The sequence below is a fragment of the Haliaeetus leucocephalus genome, unplaced genomic scaffold (assembly GCF_000737465.1).
Source record: "Haliaeetus leucocephalus isolate CR32 unplaced genomic scaffold, Haliaeetus_leucocephalus-4.0 Scaffold175, whole genome shotgun sequence".
NCBI classification, from domain to species: domain Eukaryota; kingdom Metazoa; phylum Chordata; class Aves; order Accipitriformes; family Accipitridae; genus Haliaeetus; species Haliaeetus leucocephalus.
This window is the reverse complement of record NW_010972611.1, coordinates 137,942-159,033: the sequence shown is the minus strand read 5'-3', so window position 1 is coordinate 159,033 and position 21,092 is coordinate 137,942. Positions and strand designations below refer to the sequence as shown.

The window sequence follows — 21,092 nt, the reverse complement described above, 5'->3', positions numbered from 1 at the left end:
GGCGGTGGGCCTGGCTGGTGTTTTGGGCGCGGGCACGGGCAGGCAGGGCTGCCTGCTGCAGGGCCCGGCCCTGCCCGTCTCTCGGCAGATGGGGCTGTCGAGCCGGAGAACGGGGGTGGGGCTGCCCCGGCATCTTGGAAACACCTTGAGGGTCTCCTGCCCACGGCTCCATCCAGGCCTTGTCCCCTTGGAAACGGCGGGTCCTTCATCCCTGCACCCGAGAGCTACAGGTTCCCATGGCAACGGCCTGGGATGCTCCATTACCCTCCTGCCCGCTCCTCCCTGGCTCCTCCAGGCCTTGATGTCCAGAGCGGCTGCTTGCTGCAGCTGTGGCCAGCGTGATGCTGGTCAGCCCCAGCCAGCCCCGCGCTGCTGATGGGCTGAGGCAGGTGCTGCAGTGGTGGTGGGGTTGGGTGCCACGTTGACGTCTTCCTTTCTCTTGTCCGGCAGCCCTGCTGATTGCCGTCAGCACCGCCGTGGATAAGATTATTGCCCACTTCAGCACCGCGCGGAACCTCGTGCAGAAGGTGAGGGTCTGGGCTGAGGCTCTGGCTGGGCTGGGGTGGGTAGGAGCGAGGGCAGGCCATGCAGGCTTTGGGCAGGAGGGGCTTTGGGAGTTCCCGGGGGAGGATCCCATCATCCCTCCCTGCAGGCTCAGGGTTAGGTGCTGCCGTTCCCCTCCCTCTCCTCTCCTTGTGCCACCCTACTTCAGGCCCAGCTGGGAGACAGCCGGCTCAGCCCAGATGTGGGTTATCTGCTGCTGCACACCCTCTGCCCTGCTCTCTATGCCTTGGTGGAGGATGGGCTGAAGCCATTCCAGAAGGATGTTATCACAGGCCAAAGGAAAAATTCCCCCTGGAGGGTGGTGGAAGCCTCTGTGAAGACAGGTTGGTGTGTGGAACACGCTCCTGGAGATGTTGGCATCTCAGGGTGCCTGGAGCCCTTTTCCAGCCTGGGCTGGGGGAGAATGCGTGCCCAGAGCAGTGACTGTCTGTGTTGTGTATTTCACAGGCCCCAACACCCGCTCTCTCCGCTCCCTGTGCTGGCACGTGGCTGGGTTGGCCCCTCTCAACAGCACCAGACAGAAGTTTCATGCCTTTATCCTCGGCCTTTTGAAGTGAGTATTGGGCCTGCTGGCCCAGGCTGTCCTTGCTGTGATGGCAGGTTGGAAGAGAGTCCCAGGAGCTCTAACTTGGGTTCCTTTTGTCTTGTTTAGCATTAAGCAGCTGGAGCTATGGATCTCTCACCTGCAGAAGAGCCCAGGTAAGGACACAGTGCCTGGAAGCTCCCCACCCCAGTCCTCTCCTGTTTGCCAGGGTGATAATCCCATACCTGTTCCACCCACGATGCTTGGCTGGGATTTCTGTAGTGGATAAGGGCATTGTTTTTCATAGTGCATCTTCAATACAACACCCAGCAGAAGCTCATCTGACCTGCTAGGACAGACTAGCTGGCCCTGGGAGGGGTGTGTGGGCAAGGGCAGGGCATTTTGCAGCTGTGCATATCTTGTAGGTGTAATCTCCGTGCTGTATTCACCCACGGCCTTCTTTGCCCTGAGCCAAGGCCCTCTTCCCCACCTCGCTGATGAACTGCTGCTGCTCATCCAGCCCCTCTCGGTGCTGACTTTCCACATTGACCTGCTCTTTGAACACCACCACCTCTCCGTGGATGTAAGACCCTTGTCCCGTCAGCTAGAGTCACCTCTGTCTCCTGCCCATCACTCTGCTCAGGCTCGGGGGGCTGTGCAGCCCTCTCTGGAGGGCCAAAGCAATGCTGCAGGGGCAAGCCTGGAAGACGAGATCCCCCCTGATACTCTGGGGAGGGCAGCTGGTGCAGAGGGCAACACAAGGTCCCAGTCCCAAGCAGCTGTGCGTGGGCTGGTCCCTGGCCCCCAGGTGGGGGCTGCCCTGCAGCAGACCTTCCAGCATGTGCTGTGGTGGGGCGACCAGCTCAGTCGCACTTTCCTGGGAGTTGACAGCTGCCCGGAGACCTGCAGGCCCGAGGCAGGCCCTCAGGACACTGGGGCTGGCCTCAGTGGCTGGTGGGGCCAGCTGAGCCAGGCCTCCAGGATTTATGCTGCTCCTAGCAAGGAAAAGTTCCCTTTTGTCTGGTGGACAAAGCTGCAGACGGCTGTGGGGGATTCCAGCCCTGGCCAGGTTGTGCGATCCCAAACATCCGTGAATGACCCTAAAGGCACGGAGCTGCAGCTCCTTCAGACCAAAGCTGTCCCTGAACTCTCCAGTCCAAAGCCCAGCAGCAGTGCTGACACCTCTGGGACCTCTTCCCCTGAAGACCTCATCCCGCCTGCTGGAGCTGGAGCACCCACCAAGCCAGATGATCCTGGTGCTGAGGAGAAACTCCTGGTTGTTTGCCCAGAGCCTCATGCAAATAGGAACCAGGCAGCACCTTCTGACCCAGAGGCGGGTGGTCATCCTGGTCCTGACAAGGGCAGCTGGCTGGGCTGGCTCTTTGGAGCCACTAGCCCCTCTGCCAGGAGCTTCCCTCCCAGTCCTGACACCAACTCAGCTAGGTCCAGGTAAGACCCAGCTTGGGCAGGCAGGGTGGGGGGAGAAGCATGTGCTGAGGAAGGGTTTTTCTCCCAGGCAGCAAACAGAGAGCACACCGTGAGGCTTGCTGGCCTTGCCGGGTGTCTTGTACTGCCTGTTATCCAGGTTTTGTGCTCCTGGGATTAGTGCATTTCCCAAGTGCTGCTGTCATCGCATTGTGTCAGTCCTTTAGAGCAGCAGGAGCTAGTGGTGGAGGCTCGGTGGTGCTTGATAGGGCCTTTGTCAGCTCCCAGACCACCAGAATAGTCTGAGCAGGATGGGTGGGAAAAGGCTTCCCAGACGACCTTGTGGCTTTCTTTGCTTTGTGGCAGGAGACCTTCTAGCTGGCTGTCCCCCAGCGCATGTGTCCTGGCTGTGGTGGTGAAGGGGCTGGCATCTGAGAAGACCCGTGCCCAAGAACAGCCAGAGAGGAACACATCCGACTCACCCCAGACTCACAGGTGATGCAGGGTACTGTAGTGTTTGGGGCTGGAGAGCTGGTGGTGGATTTTTCAGGGCGGGGGAGCAGGGGAAGCAGGGTCTGTTTCCAGACATAGCCTGGCTATCTTACAAGCCTTTGTAGGGAAAGGCTTGCACCAACACTCCTTGTTGCTAACTTCCACCTTGACTGCCCCCCCTGGGGATTCCCCCATCTCCTGCTGAGCTTTGGATGAACCTGTGTGTCTGCCTAGCCCTGGTCAGTTGTTTTTCCCAGACATTTTTGCCGGGAGTTTTGAGCATTTTGTTTCTCTTGTATGCTTTGTGGATACACAGCAGCTTGTTGGAGCAGCCACATGGCAGCTCTGACCAAGTTGTGGCAGGTCAGAAAAGCTGTAGTGGTCCATCTGTGCTTGCACAGTGTCTGTCCAAGCAAGCACAGAGGGCGAGTGGCCATCCCACACCATGTTCAGCCGTCTCCCTCCTCCCCAGCCCTCGCTGGCTCTGACCTAGATCTCCCCACCATGTCTGCACAAGAGCTGCTCACGCTCTGCTGCTGCTCCAAGGATCTGCTTGGCAGGACACCTTTGTGATGTGGCTTCTCGATCAAATCCATTATCAGATGGCATCTCTGCCTGAGGAGGGTGGGCACTGGCTCCACACACGAGCATCAAAACCCCTCCAGAGTCCTGTGGGAGCCTCTCTCAGTGCTATCTGGGGTCCATGGGGAGGTGAATTCCCGATGGCATTTGTTGTGCAGGGCAGTTCGGGCGCTGTGTGACCACACGGGCACAGCCGATGGTCACCTGAGCTTCCAAAAAGGAGACATCCTGCAGCTGCTTTCCACCGTGGATGAAGACTGGATCTGCTGCTGCCATGGAAACAGCACTGGCCTAGTTCCTGTTGGTTACACATCCCTAATTTTGTGAGGAGACCTGAGGAAGCAGGTGCCATCTCCTGGAAGGACTGTCTCCTACCGTGTCTTCACCACCTTCAGGGCTGGCAGTTCTGCAGGGGACCCTGCGCTGGTGCCCGTCACTGCTGCTTGTTCGCATGTTACTGTCTGCCGTGGGTGCATCCCATGAGCCACTGCTGTGTGTGTCCCTGCAGAGCTGCTGGTACTTCACTGTGGCTCCCATGTGGGAACTGCTCTTGCTCGTGCTTCCTCAGCTGATGCCCACGCTGGTGACGGGGGCGGGAAGGACCCTGTCCCTGTGCAGTGCTCACGGTCCTGGATGTTGTCTCTGTGCTGTTCATCTCCTGCCACTGCTGCCACCTCCATGTGCCCTGCTCTGCCCTGGTGCTGAGGCTGGTGGCCCAGGCTGGCCCCAGCTGCAGCTGCACAGTCCCAGCACTCTGTAAATAGTTGTAACCACAGGAACGAGCTTATTGGGGGGGGAAGCTGGAAATAAAGGTTGTGACTCACGTGTCTGCATGTGTGAATGGATCATTGTGGTTGGGGGGGGAGGGTGGCTGGAAATGGCCATGTGGCCCACCCCTGTGTGGGTGGCCTGGGCTGGTGCTGGGTCTTTGGCAAGTAAATGCTCTTGCGGAAGAAGCCAGCACATGCAGGGCTGTGCTGGTGCTCAACATACCAACAGCAGAGGTCAACCATAGTAAGGTGTCGTGCCCTGGCAGAAAGTGCCCAGTCTCCTGCATGGTGTAGGAAGAGGCAGCTGCAAACATGCAGAGCCAGAAATAACCCTGGAAAAGTGTGCGTCATGCTGGCTGGCTGGCAACCAGCCTCCCCCCCAACCCCAAGATGGAAGCTGCACAGTACTAGTAAAGGTATGTGTTTGTTTAGTTATTTACTTAAATTATACTCATCTTTTTTAGTGAGTCACAGGATGTCAGGAGGGGCAGGATTGCCTCTATTTTTTTCAAGTTTTTCTCATTGCTTGCGATTTTATACCACACTGTTTACATTTTATACTGGGCTTCCCAGTAAAAGAGAGATGTGGACACATTGGAGAGTGTCCAGCGAAGGGCCACAAGGCAAGAGCAGCTTGTCATAAGGGGCAACTTTGGGGCCACTGCTCTCTGCTATGGACCAAGAACCACATTTCATCCTTCTACCTTCCACTGCTTCAGTGGAAAAGGAAACCATGCTTCAGCTGCCAGGCTGTGGCCTGCTTTGAGGATAAAGCTGCTCCTTTTATTCTGTTCTCATTTTCATTTCTCTCTCTGGAATTTTTACTCTTAGACAAGGGACATTATATCTTAATTGGAATGTTATTTGGCTTGCCTTAAGTAGGTTTGGTTGAATTCCACAACTGCCTCTAGCCTTTGAAATGGGGTCAAGCCAGCAGGAGATGAATCCAGGTACTTTTTCAACTTTTTTTTTTTTTAATAATAATAAAGCATTACAGTCCTTGGCATGGTGGCTCTAGTTTAAAAGGAAGACAAGCGTATGGGTCAAGTGTGGCATTTTAATGACCGTAGTGATTCAGGCTAGGAAAAATCAAGTACATTAGAGGGGGTGATCATCAAGAAGCTATTTCATTCCTAAGTGACTAACACAAACAGTTATCAAACTTATTCCCAGCAACCACTTTTGAACCACGGGGAGTTTAAACCCTAACAGATTTGCAAGAACTGTATCTCATTAGTACCAACCTTTACAGAGGGTATCAGAGAAAATGGAAGGCTGACAAAGCCTTAGAGAGGCTGCGTTCCTTAATGTTCTGCTGTGTGCCAACAAGCACAGGGCAGCATAATGGTATGGGATTGGGCTGACAGCTCCCAACAACTCAAAAACACTTCTTAGCCTTTCTAGCTTACCAGACTTTTTGGTAGTGGAGGGGAACATGCCACACAGTGCAAGTCATTTTCCTGACATGACTCTGGTCTAATATTAGCGGGGGTAAGTGCACTGCTACTGTGAGATGCATTAATGATGTTGACAGAACTGAATCTGCTGTCTATGCAGGCATGGGAGACAATGTCTCTAGGTACCAGGGGTTTATATTCTGCAAGTAGGCACTAAATTTGTAGATTTAATGGGTCATGTTCATCCTGCCATTATGTACAATCATGGTTACACACCCTCTGACTACCAAACAGGCAATGTTTGTGCTGATGCTCCTGTCGCTCTGCATGCATGCTGCCATCATCCCTCCTGCCAAGATCTGACCAGAAGAACCATCAGCACCAAATTAAATCCCAGCGAAACACCATCACCCATCAAACAACTGGATATTTGAAAGAGACAGGGCAACAACCCCCAGAAAAGCAGCTGTAGGAGAGTCAAAACATGACAGGAGTGGTTGAGACAAAGAAGTGAGAAACAAAAATCAAAGACATGTCAAAGAAAACCCCACAAGTCATCAATAGGAAAAGATTTTCCATTTAATACTAGACTCTCTCAGGATTGAGATGCAGGCTTTTTATGCAATTACATCCAATGTTAAAATTGGTAATACATAATTTACAAAGATTAACATCAAAACAATGATCTATTTAGATATGCTTTGTAAAAAGGAAATATATTAGCAGCATTTATTTTCAGCAATCACACAGCCTACACCCATGCAGACTAAGAGTTCATATCTATTTGCAATAATGTAGTGCTTCCTGGTCTTAAAACAGCGATCCTGGTGACACACTGGTCTTTTCATTATTATAAAATAACCGAAAAATAAAAAAAGTCATTAATTTCTACACCAGTAAGAAAAACAATTCTTTGCACTTACCTAACATTTGATTGTCTAAAAAACATTTTGTTTAGTCTTTCAACAAAAGAAAGATAAAATGACAGAGCTAGTGTCTCGCTTCTGTACGCACTTTATTTTTTAAAAACTTTTTAGTGTTTAACACCATTTGAGACAATGATTTCTGTTTTAAACTAAATGAGACAACTCAAGATTTTGGACATGCGATATTCCTACTACACGCACGAGTATTTTATACTCAGGGTTCCTGGTACTGTACAGTGCTTCTCTACAGTAAGAAAATATTCCAAACTATTTTCTTATTTCTTTTTTTTTTTTTTAATAAAATATTTTTTCTCAAAGGGTTTTTTCCTTTCTTTTTTTTTTTCTTTTTAAATCAACACATAAAAGTTAATGGAATGAGTCATGTTCCACTAAGAGTAAAATAATTATAATAATAACAAGAATGTACATTAGGACAAGCTTGGTCCATTAAAAAGGAACATGTAACTACTGTATTGCTTTACATCCACGCAGCAGATATATACAACTTGGCACATTAAAAACTGGTTTTCTTATAAGAACATCTAAAACAGGACTGTATATGCATATGTACGTCTGAAAGACAAAAAAGCAAAGCCATTTTAAAGGGGCAGCGTATGCTGACCACCCCCTCCCTTTGCCACAGCCTGGCCCTGGCCCAGAGACAGGTGACAGCTTCGTGGCTCTGCACACCTGGAAAGTTGTTGGGTGCAGTACAGGGAGTCCTGCTGCAGCACTGGTTTGTGGTATGTTACGGCAATTGCAATTTCATGCAGTGAGAAATCAGTGCCTCGGCTGTTGCTTTCGGGAATAATACTTTTCGTCAGGGCAGAGAGAGAGGGCGGTGCGAGATACACTGTCTCTTAATTTAAGAGACAGACATTTTAAGCTGTACAACCAGAACACAAGAATAGTGTTAGCAGTTGATATATTCTACAGTTCACAACAAATACTCGCTCTGAATACTGCTTGACGGTTCATGTAGTGAAGTTTCCTTTTTTTTTTTTCTTTTTCTTTTAACAGATTTTAATTTGCACAACACACTAGACACACAAGAACCACAGCTTATCAAAAAAACCAACAGCAATGGTGTTGTCAGGATTTGACTTGCTTTATAAAATTTCTCTGCAGAAAAAAGTGAAAAAAATCACACCCCGCCCCCTCCCCCCTCTATGACGCAGAACAAGTGCCTCAACCATCCAACTCCTGCTTTGCTCCAAGGTGACTTTGGAAGTTTCTCCTTGTCACAGACCAAAGGTACATGTGTGCACTGGCCATTCCACGGTGAACCTTTCGCACATTTGGGTGCGTTTCTTCTTGGAACTTGTGCAAATCAGAGGCCACAACTTTAGGGCAGCCTTTAATTTTAAGCCACTGGGCCTTAACCCTCCCATCTGGATTTCATTCACTGGCATGGGCCATGGTGGTGCCAACAGTATCTTGTACAATCACAGGTTAATTGGTGAATATGGGGAATATTCTCATCAGAGTCAGTCAGTTGTTATCCTTCTTACCTCCCTGTTTTTATGGGTTTTTTTTGTTTTTTTGTTTTTTTTTCCTCTGAGTGGGAATATCAAGCAAAAATAAATTAAATTTGACCATCCTGGACAATAACCACGAGATTTTTCTCAGTACCTAACATCAATACAAGGCACGCCCAACAACACACACACCATAAGAGCACTGCAGAGCAGGGCAGGGCAACCTGCCAACCCAGACATCTAAGTGCTAACTGTTTGTATATTTGTCAGTTTTCTGCTGCCCTCTTTTCCTTGGCTGGTGCAGAGGAAGTTGGGCTCCTGCCCTCAGTCCTCAGCAGACCTTGTAGCAGACTCCAGACCACAGCTTCCTCTCGTGGCATCACTTCCTGAAGCTGCTCTCCGGGATGGTCAGAGTGCGCCGCCTCAGTTTTCTTCCTGATCCTTCCTCCAGCAAGTAAGTGACATCAATAGCTGCAACAGACCACAGGCTTTTGGTAAAAGAAGGTGATACCAGTAACAGTTTTCCTATTTTCCTATTCACGGTTCTTTCAAGGATGTTTCCATCCACAGTGATATTCAAAACTCCACTGGACAAAGTGCTGAACAAACTGATTTAAGTTTGAAGTTGGCTCTGCTTTGAGTCATGTTTGGATTGGATGACCTCCAAAGATCCTTCCAACCTAAATTATTCTATGAGTCCATGATTATTTTGCATTAACTCCCAGAACATAAAAGAGACTGCACAGAGCTCATCGTAGGCTTTAAATCAAAAAGAGAGACATACTTAACCAGTGCAACCACTGCACCCTTATTCTACAAGTTAGACAATACCTACGGAAGTTACTTAGAACCCAATGGAAAGCTTATTAAAGGTCAAAAGAGGCTTTCTAAATTCTCTTCAGTCTTTCTTCGCATGTCAAGTTTCTCAGTTGTAAACATGGAATAATGGGGGGAATTGGTCTTAAGAAAGTTTTTGTGGTTACTAAAATATTATATAAAACACAGTGTCAGTCATAAGAAATTTCATTTGGATTTAGTGGAAATTGCTACTGTTGCAAAACAAAACATTGCTGTAAAGAAAATTAATTATTAATAATGTCCACTAGCAGTAAATTCCAACAAAAATGTTTATTTTATCAACACGGTCTGCAGCAAACTGAAAACAAACCTGTAGAAGAAATGCTATTGTGTAATCATAGCATAAAATCTCACCATTTTTCCCTGGGATTTTCTCTAAGAGGTTTAGCAGGATTTGATTAAGTCTCTCTCTCTGAATATGCCGCCTTTCCTCTGGAGTGCACAGCTGCCTTGTGTCGGAATTGCTTTCTTCCACCTTTTTATCAGTTTCACAGGTCTCACTAGAGACTGCCTCTTTTTCTGGCTCCTCTAGGCTAGGCATCTCACTTGAAGTTTGATCTTGATTTCCTAATACATCCTCAATAAGTGGAAGAGAATCTTCTTCTTGGTTTAAGTCTTTAATCTGTGGTTTAGAGCGATCTGTTTTCCAGGACGATCTAGCAGGAAAAGAAGGGTTTAAAAACCACAATTTTTGAGACACTCATCTGAAAGGCCAATTACTAGTGAGTCAAGGACTCCTCGGTAGGTAGGGGGCTTTCTGGAATCCCAGTCATTTGACTTAATGCATGTGTTCAAACCCACCAGTTACTATCTACGGGAGGCTGTGTTCCCATAACCTTGTTTGCATAATATCAAATGCAGTCTTTTAAAAACAAATTGCTTTTTAATTTCGATTTGTAAAGGTTTTTATCTTCCAAAATAGTTGAGCTTGGCACTTACTGATGTTTTTCTGCAATAATCATGGCTCTTGATGGGTATTTTTAGTCTCTAACAGAACAGAGAGACTGCATTGGCCCTGGCTCTTATTACAGTGCAAACATGGGCAGCGTGTTCAGGGATCTGACCTCCCTTTGTGCAGGAAGGCTGGATGCTCTTGTCCTGGGCTCTGCCATCTCCCACATTCTGTTGCCTTTGCTAACTTTCAAAATGGCTTCTGTACTCTTCCTTATGTATATTATTAAGGAACACTGAGGCTGCTTCTATATTCTATCCCTCCTCACCTGTTCCCTTTTCTGTCTTTGAAAGTTTAGAGGATTGCTTTAAATAATTTAAACTTATTATTTCCATAGCACCGAGGGGAAATGGGTAGCAAAAACAGCGGGCACTTGACAAACAAACAGGATTATATCATCTCTTCTCAACGAACGATCTGGTAGGTAAGACTCACCTGCCTCCATTTCTCTTGTAGTTGTCTGGTACATAATGAGGCTATAACAACAATAAAGATTATGGTTAATTATCAAATAAAATTCACAGTGGAAGAAAGTGCTCGTCTATCAAATATTCTCTAAGTACCAATACAGGACTTGCCTATCTGACACTTTGGAAATGCCAGTGCATGGCTGGCATATCTCACACATCAGAAAAATTCAAAGGAGGAGGCATAATCATGTAATAAGGATAAATTAAATCCAGACTTACTATGCGATTCTTTGTATCTTCTAAATAAATTTCACGCCATAGACCATCATGATAAAAACCATCTTTGCTTTCTGCACAGCAGAAGTTTGGAACCATCTGTAAACTCACTACAAAAATCTCTCTGCTTCCAGGAAGAAAAGTGCTTACTTGCAAAATATCTGCCAGATCTGATACCCCTGTGCTCAAAGACAAAGTAGTCCTGTGTAGGAGGATGTGCACAATGAAGAGTTGCTACTTCCATGGAATAGGGAAAAATGAGACAGTGAAATGAACAGATATTCAGATGCAGGATGTTAAGGGAGACTGTACTTCATAATTTTGCTGCCTATCTGTCTGCTATTTTTTTTGATAAGACATCTATTTTCAGTGATAATTATATATATATATAAAGTAAGCAGTACGTCATTTGATAGAGCAGGGAAATGGAAATAGGAAAATACTGCTTTTCTGTATTGGGAATCACTGTTCAAAGGTACTGCTGGAAACCATTTTTTAAGCAAGTTTATTAATACATGGAGTAATTACACCATAGGAAGGAAAGCCTGACACAGACAGGCTAACAAACTCACACTGGACTATATGTTGTGTGATTCTCTAAAACACTGCAGAATTGTGACCAGAAAGTGAGTTTTAACATTTCCTTCACTCAGGAGTGGCTTAAATGAAATCAGCATCTAGAGTTCAGTCAGAAACCACAGTCTCTAAACTTATACATCACCATTTTTTCAACATGTTTGCCTTTGAACTGCATATTCTCTGTCTACAGTCAATTTCTCTTTCCAAGCTTTCTTTCTAGCCAGCTTTTAATCCAGACTGTGTATGCTTATGTGTCAGCTTCCTTCAGTTTACCAAGCTTCATTCATAAACAGAGAGCCAGGGACATTCAAAAAATACGTCCAGTCATTTAGTAAAAAGTAAGAAAGCTAAGAGAAGAAACGCTTACAGAAAAGTCTCTTTTGGGTGTGAGTTTCTTGGGGAAGTGGTCAAAGGCATAGGGCTTGGTGCAGACAGGGTAACGATTCCGGTGGATCTTGTAGAAGAGATGAGCTGATTTATCAAGGCGGTAATCGCAAATATACACATCTTGCTCCTTCACACCTTTTGGCCTCCCTGCGGTTTCAAAACAAAGCACATAGGAAAAAAAGTTAATCAGATTCAAGAGGAAACACATGGTATACCAGAACAAGAACAAGCCATACACAGTGTCAGAGAAGTAGGGGGCTGTCAGAACTGTTAGATGGGATGGCAAGCATTCTTGTTTGTTCTCCTTGATTCATAATCATAATAGCAGACACATTGCTAGTTCAATTTAAGAGGAAAACCTGTATACTCTAATCAAATAGTACCCAAACTTTTGCAAAAACTATTATCAACTGCCATCGCTTTCTCTTCCCTGCCCACCACAATCCCACCTTGCTGCTGTTTCTTCAGTACTGGCCCCCTTAGAACAGAAATCACTGTCCCAGTGCTAAAGCAATAATGCTTCCTCAGCTCTGATACCCTGTAAACATTGGCTACAGCCTTTTTACAGCAGTAACTATTTTAGCATACTTCCCAAATTATTAGAAAGGTGTATTATATTTAATTTCTCATCCCGTTAAGTTTCCTTACCTTTGCAGTAGGTGTATAGGTCAAGAACACAGCACGTTCCCACCACAGCCTCTAAGGGGATAATTTCATACAACGGCACCCGGAAGAGCTCATTGTGATAAAACTTTCGAGAGGGGGAATGATGTGTTTCATGTGGACGGAAATAATGATGACCAAATGCAAACCGTTCCTCTCTGTTTGAAGGCATAAAGGTAAGAGAAAGAGAGAAACAGAAGGGAAAAAAAGACTATTTCTGTAAGCCCGTGATACAACTTAATGCCCTCCACTTATTTTTGAATTATCTATCTTGCACTTTTGCAATGACTGATGAAAAGCGAAGTTACATAAATATTACATATGCAACTTTATCGCCTTCAGTAAGTGGAAATACTCCTAGTGTGATTCTTATGAACACGGCAGACTTACTGTGCTGCTATCATTGGAGCATATGCATTTAATCATGTTACAGTGGCTTAGCAAGTCAGTTATTGTTAGCTGAGCCAATTCAGCTGTCGGTGTGTATTCTAACCTATTCCAACAGTGAGGAAAGTACATCAACTTCTATCTCTCATCCCCTGCTTAAACCTCCAGCCTTACATGTTTTTACTTTGCAGTTGTGGAGCACAAGCAGAGACAAGTGGGAAATCATCAAGTCTTTGTAACTAAGCCGTGTTCAGTCCTGCATTTTTAAGCTACGACAAGACTTCCACAACATTACTGTGTTTTGACAGGTAGGTATATGGAACGTCTCAAATTCAAAAGATGCCTTGAACATACTTCTCATTTTTCCAGAGTTTTTCAATGCGGAAAATATCGAGTTTCTCCCTGTTGATGTGGGACAGCAGCCGATACGACTGCCGGACAGGGTGTCCATCTGGAGTTCTACGGCTGTCTCTCATCAGGTAAACACAATCACCTGGCAAGAGGCACAAAATATACACCTGTAAAGAACTCTTCATGAGTCCAGCACACCAAAAGTAGAGGAGTAAATGGTTTCATTAAAACTAACATGACAAAGCTACCTAATGTTGAATTGTAAAGAGCGATGCAAAACCAATGCAGAACTGGCAAAAGGAGGAAAGGTTACCTTGATCATTTTCACAAAAGCTTTATAGCAAGAACTAAACGTAACTTCAATTGTATGCCGAGACTAACATGTACTAAAATACTAACATGTACTGAATCAAGATAAATTATGACAGACCGCAGGATGTGTAACAAAATAAGTTTTGATTAGGAAAATGTGTTGAAATTAGTGATAGCTCCAATGTTTAAAGAATAAATCTAAGCTTTAAGAGAGAAGACACTTAGAGAGATTATTATTAAGAAAATAAATAATTGACTGAGAAGCCCCAAGCCTTTGATTATTCCAGCAGAACTCAAATAAGATGCATAGCTCAGGAAAGGTAAGCAGAACTCAAAAAGGGCTGAACAAAATGATACCCCTGGCAACTAAAAAAGTCTTTCCCAAGTGCAACCCCTGAACAGGTCCCTAAACTTCTATTTATTCATTTTGTCCCATGAGTGAATTAACTCTTTAATTTCTCTGCTCTGACCTGTGAAATGGCATTAGAAGTACTTCCTCTCCACCCCCCAGACTTGACTCCCATTCTTACTTGTACACTGCACCTTTCTTTGTGGCCATGACTATCATTCAATAGGGTGAAAATACACTGCTCAATTCAAAAAGACTTTCTCCTTTAGGGAAAAAGCTTTAATCAATAATGTTCACAAAGAACCTGAAGAGTCTCACAGGGAGAACATTTGGGAAACTAAAAGTATTACTGAAAATATAATTGGATTTAGTATATAGTATTTAAAAATCAATTCCACCTTTTCTGTTATTTATCGCACAGTGAACAAAAAACTGGGAGGTCCCAAGTAATAAAAAAATTAAGAAAAACTACCCTGGGTAAGATCAAAGGTCATATAGCATAGTATTCTAGCTAGAAAATTGGGCAGTAGCAGATGCTTAGGAGGAAGAAGCATAGGAAAAGGCATGCATAGGAAAAGCCTTCCCTTCAGGTTTCCTTTAATCTCTGTTTTACAGACTTTTAAAGCTAAACGCTATAGCTGGACCACTGTGCATAAATAGGCAGGGTTTAATCCTTCCTCCCAAGAACTTGTCTTATCTTTTTGGAACCACTTATACTCTTGACCTCTCCAACTTCCTGTTGCAATGCTTCCCATAGTTTAGTTATGTTTTTGTAAAAAAATACTTCCTATTGTTTAGTATGTTGCCTGCTAATTTCAGTGTTTATTCCCTAATTTCTACATTGTTGCACTTTACTATGCCACTTATGATTTCATAGACCTTTATCATATCACCCTTCAAATCATCTGCATAGACTTTGTTCACAGTAAAGATGTTTCATATCTGATTAACTTTGTCATCATGCTTGTTTTTACAAGTAGTAAGGTACTCTTTCTGAGATGGGATGACAAGAACAGTACACAGCATGCAAGACAGACACACCATAAGACTACAGAATGGCACAATTACTTTTTCTGTTTTGTTCATAATAATTTCTAATACTCAGTCTCCCTTTTTGACTCATGCCGAACATTTCTCTTACGTTTCCATTAAATTGCAATGACTCCTGGATTTTTTTTCCCCTAAGTACATACTTATTTTTGTGTGTGTGCAGTTATGTCTATTTTCCTTCCATGTACATTACTATTATTTAATTAGCAGGTTCTGTCTCTGTTATTTCCACAGCTTAGTAAAAAGATGCTAGAGAACCACCAAGTACAACGTGGCCCCAGGTCCATGAACACCTCAGTTTTGTTCTCCCTTAGCTTATAACCAAACTTAAGATTAAAGTGAAGGACATGTAATTATATTTTTATAAATATGATCTCATTTATCAATCTTGTATAAGTTTAAAAGATGATCTTAAGGACTCCTCGTATGCAAAAATCACTTTAAGGTTTTATGTAGTCGCCTGTCACTGTAACAGTGGAGTACAATACATTGCACTATTAAAAAAATGCTGATTTAAAACAGAGATGACATGGGCCATATGGGCACTGACATCTGCCTACAACCATGAAGCCAGCTTTTAAACCTTCTGATACACCAGGATCCCTATTAAACAAATAGAAGCTGTAGTTGTAGGAAGGAGAGACAGAGTTTTATTCTAGCTTGATTAAGTAAAAAATGGACTGAAGACAGAATGACATAGGCTTGCATATAAGCTAGCAGAGTGCAAGCTCTTCAAGGACTCAGCATGTATTTGCTGGTGATAAGCGTGTACTCACCCATTGTATTAGCTCTTCTTACTATCTGAACTATAGCTGGGATAACATCATCTTCATTTTACTAAGTTAAGGATTACTTTTAAGCAACCCACCACCCTATTTTCTGTAAAAGACTCATAGAGGAAAAAAAAAAGGTACATGCTGAGACCAGCTGCTGGCCCCAAGCAGAATGTAAATAAAACCACCTATTTTTGGCTGTTATTTTACATTTGCTACTTTCAACTCTTCTTCCCTACCTCTTCAGTGAGAATAAAGCAACTCTAGTACTTACTGTACCTGACTAAAAAAGGAGTATTCAGAAAGAAATGTACACTGATACTCTCTTGCCCTAAAGATTAGGAAGCTTGATTTCAAGTTTATCCAGGCATTACTGACTACTGAAATAGCTACCCCTCTGTCTCAAAAAGGGAGTTTATAGTTCTGTGTTTCCACAGAAGAGATGCGGCTGCTATTGCCGGTGCATCAGCGATAACGACATATGACAGTTTCTGGCTATGTGGGTTTTCTGAGATCCATTTTGACTTCTGTTTATCAACTCACATGTGAGGTAGAACTCCTTGTTCACTCTGCAGGACGTTATGGATCAACTGATCAAATCTATTTGCATAATCTCCTGGTTTTAACTGTTAGGTAATTTTTGCAGAGCAAGCATGTCTGTAGTATATAACTCAACAACCTTAAGTAAAATTGTCAAGAAATTAAAAAACTAAGTCCTCTAACTAGAGACTGAAGGACCCTCACTTATTTAGAGGGATTTGATCACAGTAAAGTGTGCACACTGACACGGAAGCTTTTCAGCCTTGTTCCTCAAATGAGTTCTCAAGCATAGAACTGGAAGACAAACCAATTCAATGTACAGACACAACTCCCCAGCAGTGAGGGCGGCCTAAGTTACAAATGGTCCCAAAAGCACTTTTAGTCTTTATCGCAAGATCAGCCTCTTTCTAATACACAACACATAGGAAAAATGTAAGTCTAGGCATATAGTGACTGGAGGGCTGAAGGTGACTATGGTCTCTTTTGCCTTGTAATCTGTAAATTACATGACCTTTTAGAAACCAGAGGGAGTATGTATTGGGATTGCGTGGCAAGGTTTTGGTAGTGGAGGGGCTACAGGGGTGGCTTCTGTGAGAAGCTGCTAGAAGCTTCCCCTATGTGTGACAGAGCCAATGCCAGCTGGCTCCAAGATGGACCTGCTGCTGGCCAATGCCAAGGCCATCAGCAACGGTGGTAGCGCCTCTGGGATAACAGATTTAAGAAGGGAAACCTGCAGTGGGGCAGGAGATTGAAATGTGAGAGAAATCCCTACGCAAATACCGAGGTCAGTGAAGGAGGGGGAGGAGGTGCTGCAGGCACCGGAGCAGAGATTCCCCTGCAGCCTGTGGTGAAGACCATGGTGAGGCAGGCTGTCCCCCTGCAGCCCATGGAGATCCACGGTGGAGCAGATATCCACCTGCAGCCTGTGGAGGACCCCACGCCAGAGCAGGGGGATGCCCGAAGGAAGCTGTGACCCCGTGGGAAGCCCATGCTGGAGCAGGCTCCTGGCAGGACCTGTGGCCCCGCAGGGGACCCACGCAGGAGCAGTCTGTGCCTGAAGGACTGCAGCCCATGGAAAGGACCCATCTTGGAGAAGTTCGTGAAGGACTGTCTCCTGTGGAAGGGACCCCACACTGGAGCAGGAGAAGAGTGTGAGGAATCCTGCCCCTGAGGAGGAAGGAGTAGCACAGACAACATGTGATGAACTGACTCCAACCCCCATTCCCCGTCCCCATGCACTGCTGGGGAGGTAGGTAGAGAATTTGGGAGTGAAGCTGTGCCTGGGAAGAAGGGAGGGGTGGGGGGAAGGTGTTTTAAGATTTGGTTTTACTTCTCATTCCCCTATTGTGGTTTGACTGGTAATACATTAAGTTAATTTTCCCCAAGTCGAGTCTGTTTTGCTCGTGACGGGAACTGGTTGAATGATCTCTCCCTGTCCTTATCTCAACCCACGAGCCTTTTGTTACATTTTCTCTCCTCTGTCTAGCTGAGTGGGGGAAGTGATAAAGTGGCTGCGTGGTGCTTAGTTGCTGGCTGGGGTTAAACCATGACCGAGAGTAAAAAACTGTTTCTTCTGCTGTCTCCAAGATGCCTTATATGCTTGTGTGCCTGCATCACAACAACTTCTATAGGCAGGTGTCGTGCCTCAGAACTTTTGGCAGAGAACTCGAGATGAGCAATGAATCGACAGATTTCCCCTTTTTCTACTGTAGCTGTTTATTCCTTTCTAGCGTCTTCGGGTTATACACCTTGCTTATCTATTCCCTGAAACTGCAGGGGCATTTGGTGCCTAACAGTGGCAGTTTGGTCTCCTTTGTCCTCTGCCAACGGCACATGGAGTTCAGCCATGTAAGGACTAACATTTCTTTAATTAAAAGTCACCAAGACCAGATTAGAGGTACATGAGTGAAATATAATGTGTTATGACAAAAATTACCTTAATGCTATGAATGACTGGAAGATGCCACAAAACCCAGCTAAACATAATCCATTTTAACAGAAAACATAAAAGCAAGTACCGATACAACCCTAGAAAGTGAGTTACTCTCCAGCAAGGAACCCAGCATAAAACAAGAAATAGCAAAACTAAATGGCTGAACTCTAGAGAGCATAGACAATGCAGAGCAACAACAAAAAAGGAAGACTGAATGCAAAGTCTAGAATTCTGCAGAAGGGATAAAGAATACAATGTTCTTGGACCTTTTTTTTTTTTTTAATTCTCCACTTTCCTGAAGACTCTCCCATTCCCCTCTAGCAAACATACCAACTGCTTTTACTCATTCAAGAGCAGTTCTCTTAATAATTTTATAGGCTTCTTTCTAACCTTGTATGTATCTGTAGGATGAAATGAAAAAAATAATAATCAGTGAACTGAATTATGTGGCTGTGTAGCTGCCTCTGAAAGACTCATGGCTTTGAAGCAATGTCCAGAAAGATACACTTTACGGAACAAACAAGCAATAAATTGGGTGTTTTAATGGCCCTTCTACACTAAAATACTGAAGGCCTAACAGCCTTCTTTGCCTTTACTTCTAAACGTTAACTACCAGAAGTTGGCTCAGCATCTTCCTTCTCTGGCCACGAGGAGAGCCCTATCTGTGCTAAAGGTAATTAACGTTTCTTCTTCAACCAGCCTGTGAGAACTCTTACTATGTGTCACTCCTGTAATAGCAAAGAGTGCAGCTTTCTACTTGTAAAAAGATAAAAGCATTTCAAACAGGGTGATGCCAGAAATCTCTGTACACTCTTATCTGATGGAAATCACAGCAGCCACCAGAGTTAGTACATACCTTGGCGCAGAAGCAGATCATCCCGTAATAAACATATATAATAAACACAGCCAGGCTGGGCATAATGGGGACGAGGAATCATGGGAACCTCCTGGATGAAAGAAGAAAAAAAGGAAGGAAATTCTGAGATGCCCACCATGATCAGTGCAAAAATGGGGCTAATATCCTTTTGGAAACATGCAGAAGTGCACAGAGAAGAAGAATTGACACTTAATATGATTAAGCCTAAACCAAGGAAGCTACACTCTAAAATCAGAATCCCACACTGGTCTTGCCAATCTCAATAAATATAAATGCAAGAGCTGCTTTAGTTTGTAACTGTAGTAGTGAAGAGGAGACTTTTTTTTTACCCTATTCACAGATCGAGGTTCACACTGCTCACACAAGTAGTGTTCAACATCAGAAGTCACACCCATACAGTCACAGTGCTGCCAGACCTAGAAAAAGATACATCCCAGTTAGAAATTCCTATGATAGATTTTATTTACCAATTGCATTTTCTCAAAAAAATATTAAGGAAAGCAAGAAAACAAGCAAGGAATTTCAAGATTTTCTTTGAACTATTTCACATATGTCAGAAGACAGACAAGATCCCCATGCAACTGTTTGTGTAAAAGCCCCAAATTGTTGAAATTAATTCTGCTCGCCTAAAGACAGGAGTTGTTGGCAGTTTCAGAAAAGGGCTAGCTCCTCTATCTAGAAATGCAAGTTGCATCTCCTCTGTGGAAACAGAATCTCTCAGTTTTTTTGGAGAGGAAATGAAGGTCTGAAGAGGTAATTAATGCTACTAGCTACATGGAAATTGCTGGTAAAAGTTCCACTGGTTATGGAGAATAGAAAAAGAGTACCAGACTCCATTTTGTGTTCCCCCTGCCTCACCATGCACTTTTCACACTGGATCATGAGTCCTTCATCTTTGTAAAGGCCACAAATGCAACGGATCACATCCTCATCCTTCTCATGCCCATTTTCTTTTTCACAGACCGATGTCTCGCTGCTGTCAGCTTCACTTGCTGTTTCTCCCACAATTTCATCAATTTGGGCAGATGCCTCATGGCGAGCGTTATAATATGCTTTCCGTAACCGGCATACATCACGCCCAGTTGGAGATTTTCTGCCATAATATTTCTGAATAAAAACAAAACAAAGAATCAAAAAATATTTTTTTTTCCAGGTTCCATGCTTTTGGTGCATTCCTCCTGTCTGCATGCACCATTAAAGGTGTCATCATTAAAGCTGCATCCAAAAATGTGGTATACACCTGTCGATCTAATTCCTTATTTTGAACAGCAGGTCCATGTATCTTACATATGACACTGAAGAACAAGGTACCTCTGCCAAAAGGTATTGAAATTTCATTAGGTTAGCTGTTCATGCATGTTCTTGACCTCCTATTTGTCTGACCTAAGGCAATCAAAAAGCACTAAGAGTAAGCTGAAGCACATGAATTGCTATCAATGTGATGATCCGTTTGTGATGAATGGACAAGTTTTCCTTCTCTAAAGTATTTTTCTTCTTTTATTACTGTAACTCAGCAAGAGCATTAAATGAGGGTATATCCCCACTGTCTAGGCAATAGCTTTAAGGCCAGAGAGAACCTCACCTCTGCATTCCGGAAGACCTTCAGCATGTCCCCATCAAAAGCTTCCACAGTTTTATAATAGCCAGTCAAGATCTGTTTCTCAATTGTGGCAAGGTCCAATGGGTCAGTGATCTTTTCATAATAGTCTGCATTTCTAAAATGGGAATGTATGCACAATGTCATTTTCACTAGCAATTCAAAGCTGTGCAAATCCATTATAGAAAACTATGGGTTGCTCTGAGAAGCAAGTACTTACTTTTTCTTTGGGGGTAGGTTCAGGAGGGGAGCTGCAAGAGCCTGCCTGGAGGAATCTGCAACAGGAACACACAGTTTAGCAACACTTACTTGAGTAAAACTTAAAAAGACAAGTAACTAACAGCACTCAGTCTAGGTTAAAAAAAGACTCTTCTACTATCTATCTGAGGCACAGGGAATTGAAATGCTTTTGCATTTCTAGAAGTTGGTTGCTGTAATCAGACTACATGTATCAAAATGGAGGAGAGTTTCCCTGCAATTCTGTCAATTGTACCATTTTGCTGAACTACTGAAAAATCATTTTAAAAGGATAGCAACATCTGCAGATTCTGGTGGCAGAGGAAAGGGTTGAGGATAAAGCAAAGTGATTACTGGTAGCAGGAGAAGGGGGGGAGGGGGGGGGCGGGGAAAGGAAGGTTATT

The 21,092-nt window shown here is 44.4% G+C and overlaps 2 protein-coding genes across 6 annotated transcripts in view; one reads left to right on the top strand and one right to left on the bottom strand.

Moving 5' to 3' along the window:
- The window catches only part of RUSC1 (RUN and SH3 domain containing 1), a 6,701-nt gene extending 2,639 nt beyond the window's left edge, over window positions 1-4,062 (top strand). Inside the window, exons 4-10 of the mRNA XM_010564155.1 lie at window positions 451-527; window positions 713-887; window positions 1,012-1,117; window positions 1,217-1,263; window positions 1,513-2,536; window positions 2,879-3,007; window positions 3,745-4,062. Of these exons, the coding sequence (XP_010562457.1) occupies window positions 451-527; window positions 713-887; window positions 1,012-1,117; window positions 1,217-1,263; window positions 1,513-2,536; window positions 2,879-3,007; window positions 3,745-3,913 (1,727 nt within the window). The 3' untranslated portion in view covers window positions 3,914-4,062. The remainder of the gene's footprint in view (window positions 1-450; window positions 528-712; window positions 888-1,011; window positions 1,118-1,216; window positions 1,264-1,512; window positions 2,537-2,878; window positions 3,008-3,744) is intronic.
- A 4,044-nt stretch (window positions 4,063-8,106) lies between these two features.
- The window catches only part of ASH1L (ash1 (absent, small, or homeotic)-like (Drosophila)), a 61,772-nt gene continuing 48,786 nt past the window's right edge, over window positions 8,107-21,092 (bottom strand). For all 5 annotated transcript variants that reach the window (XM_010564009.1, XM_010564010.1, XM_010564011.1 and 2 more), the window contains 11 exons: window positions 20,672-20,726; window positions 20,437-20,569; window positions 19,713-19,961; window positions 19,184-19,270; window positions 18,834-18,924; window positions 13,024-13,162; window positions 12,268-12,440; window positions 11,600-11,766; window positions 10,403-10,443; window positions 9,370-9,671; window positions 8,107-8,628 (listed from right to left, as the gene is read on the bottom strand). In XM_010564009.1, coding sequence (XP_010562311.1) covers window positions 8,537-8,628; window positions 9,370-9,671; window positions 10,403-10,443; window positions 11,600-11,766; window positions 12,268-12,440; window positions 13,024-13,162; window positions 18,834-18,924; window positions 19,184-19,270; window positions 19,713-19,961; window positions 20,437-20,569; window positions 20,672-20,726 — 1,529 coding nt within the window. In that variant the 3' untranslated portion in view covers window positions 8,107-8,536. The remainder of the gene's footprint in view (window positions 8,629-9,369; window positions 9,672-10,402; window positions 10,444-11,599; window positions 11,767-12,267; window positions 12,441-13,023; window positions 13,163-18,833; window positions 18,925-19,183; window positions 19,271-19,712; window positions 19,962-20,436; window positions 20,570-20,671; window positions 20,727-21,092) is intronic.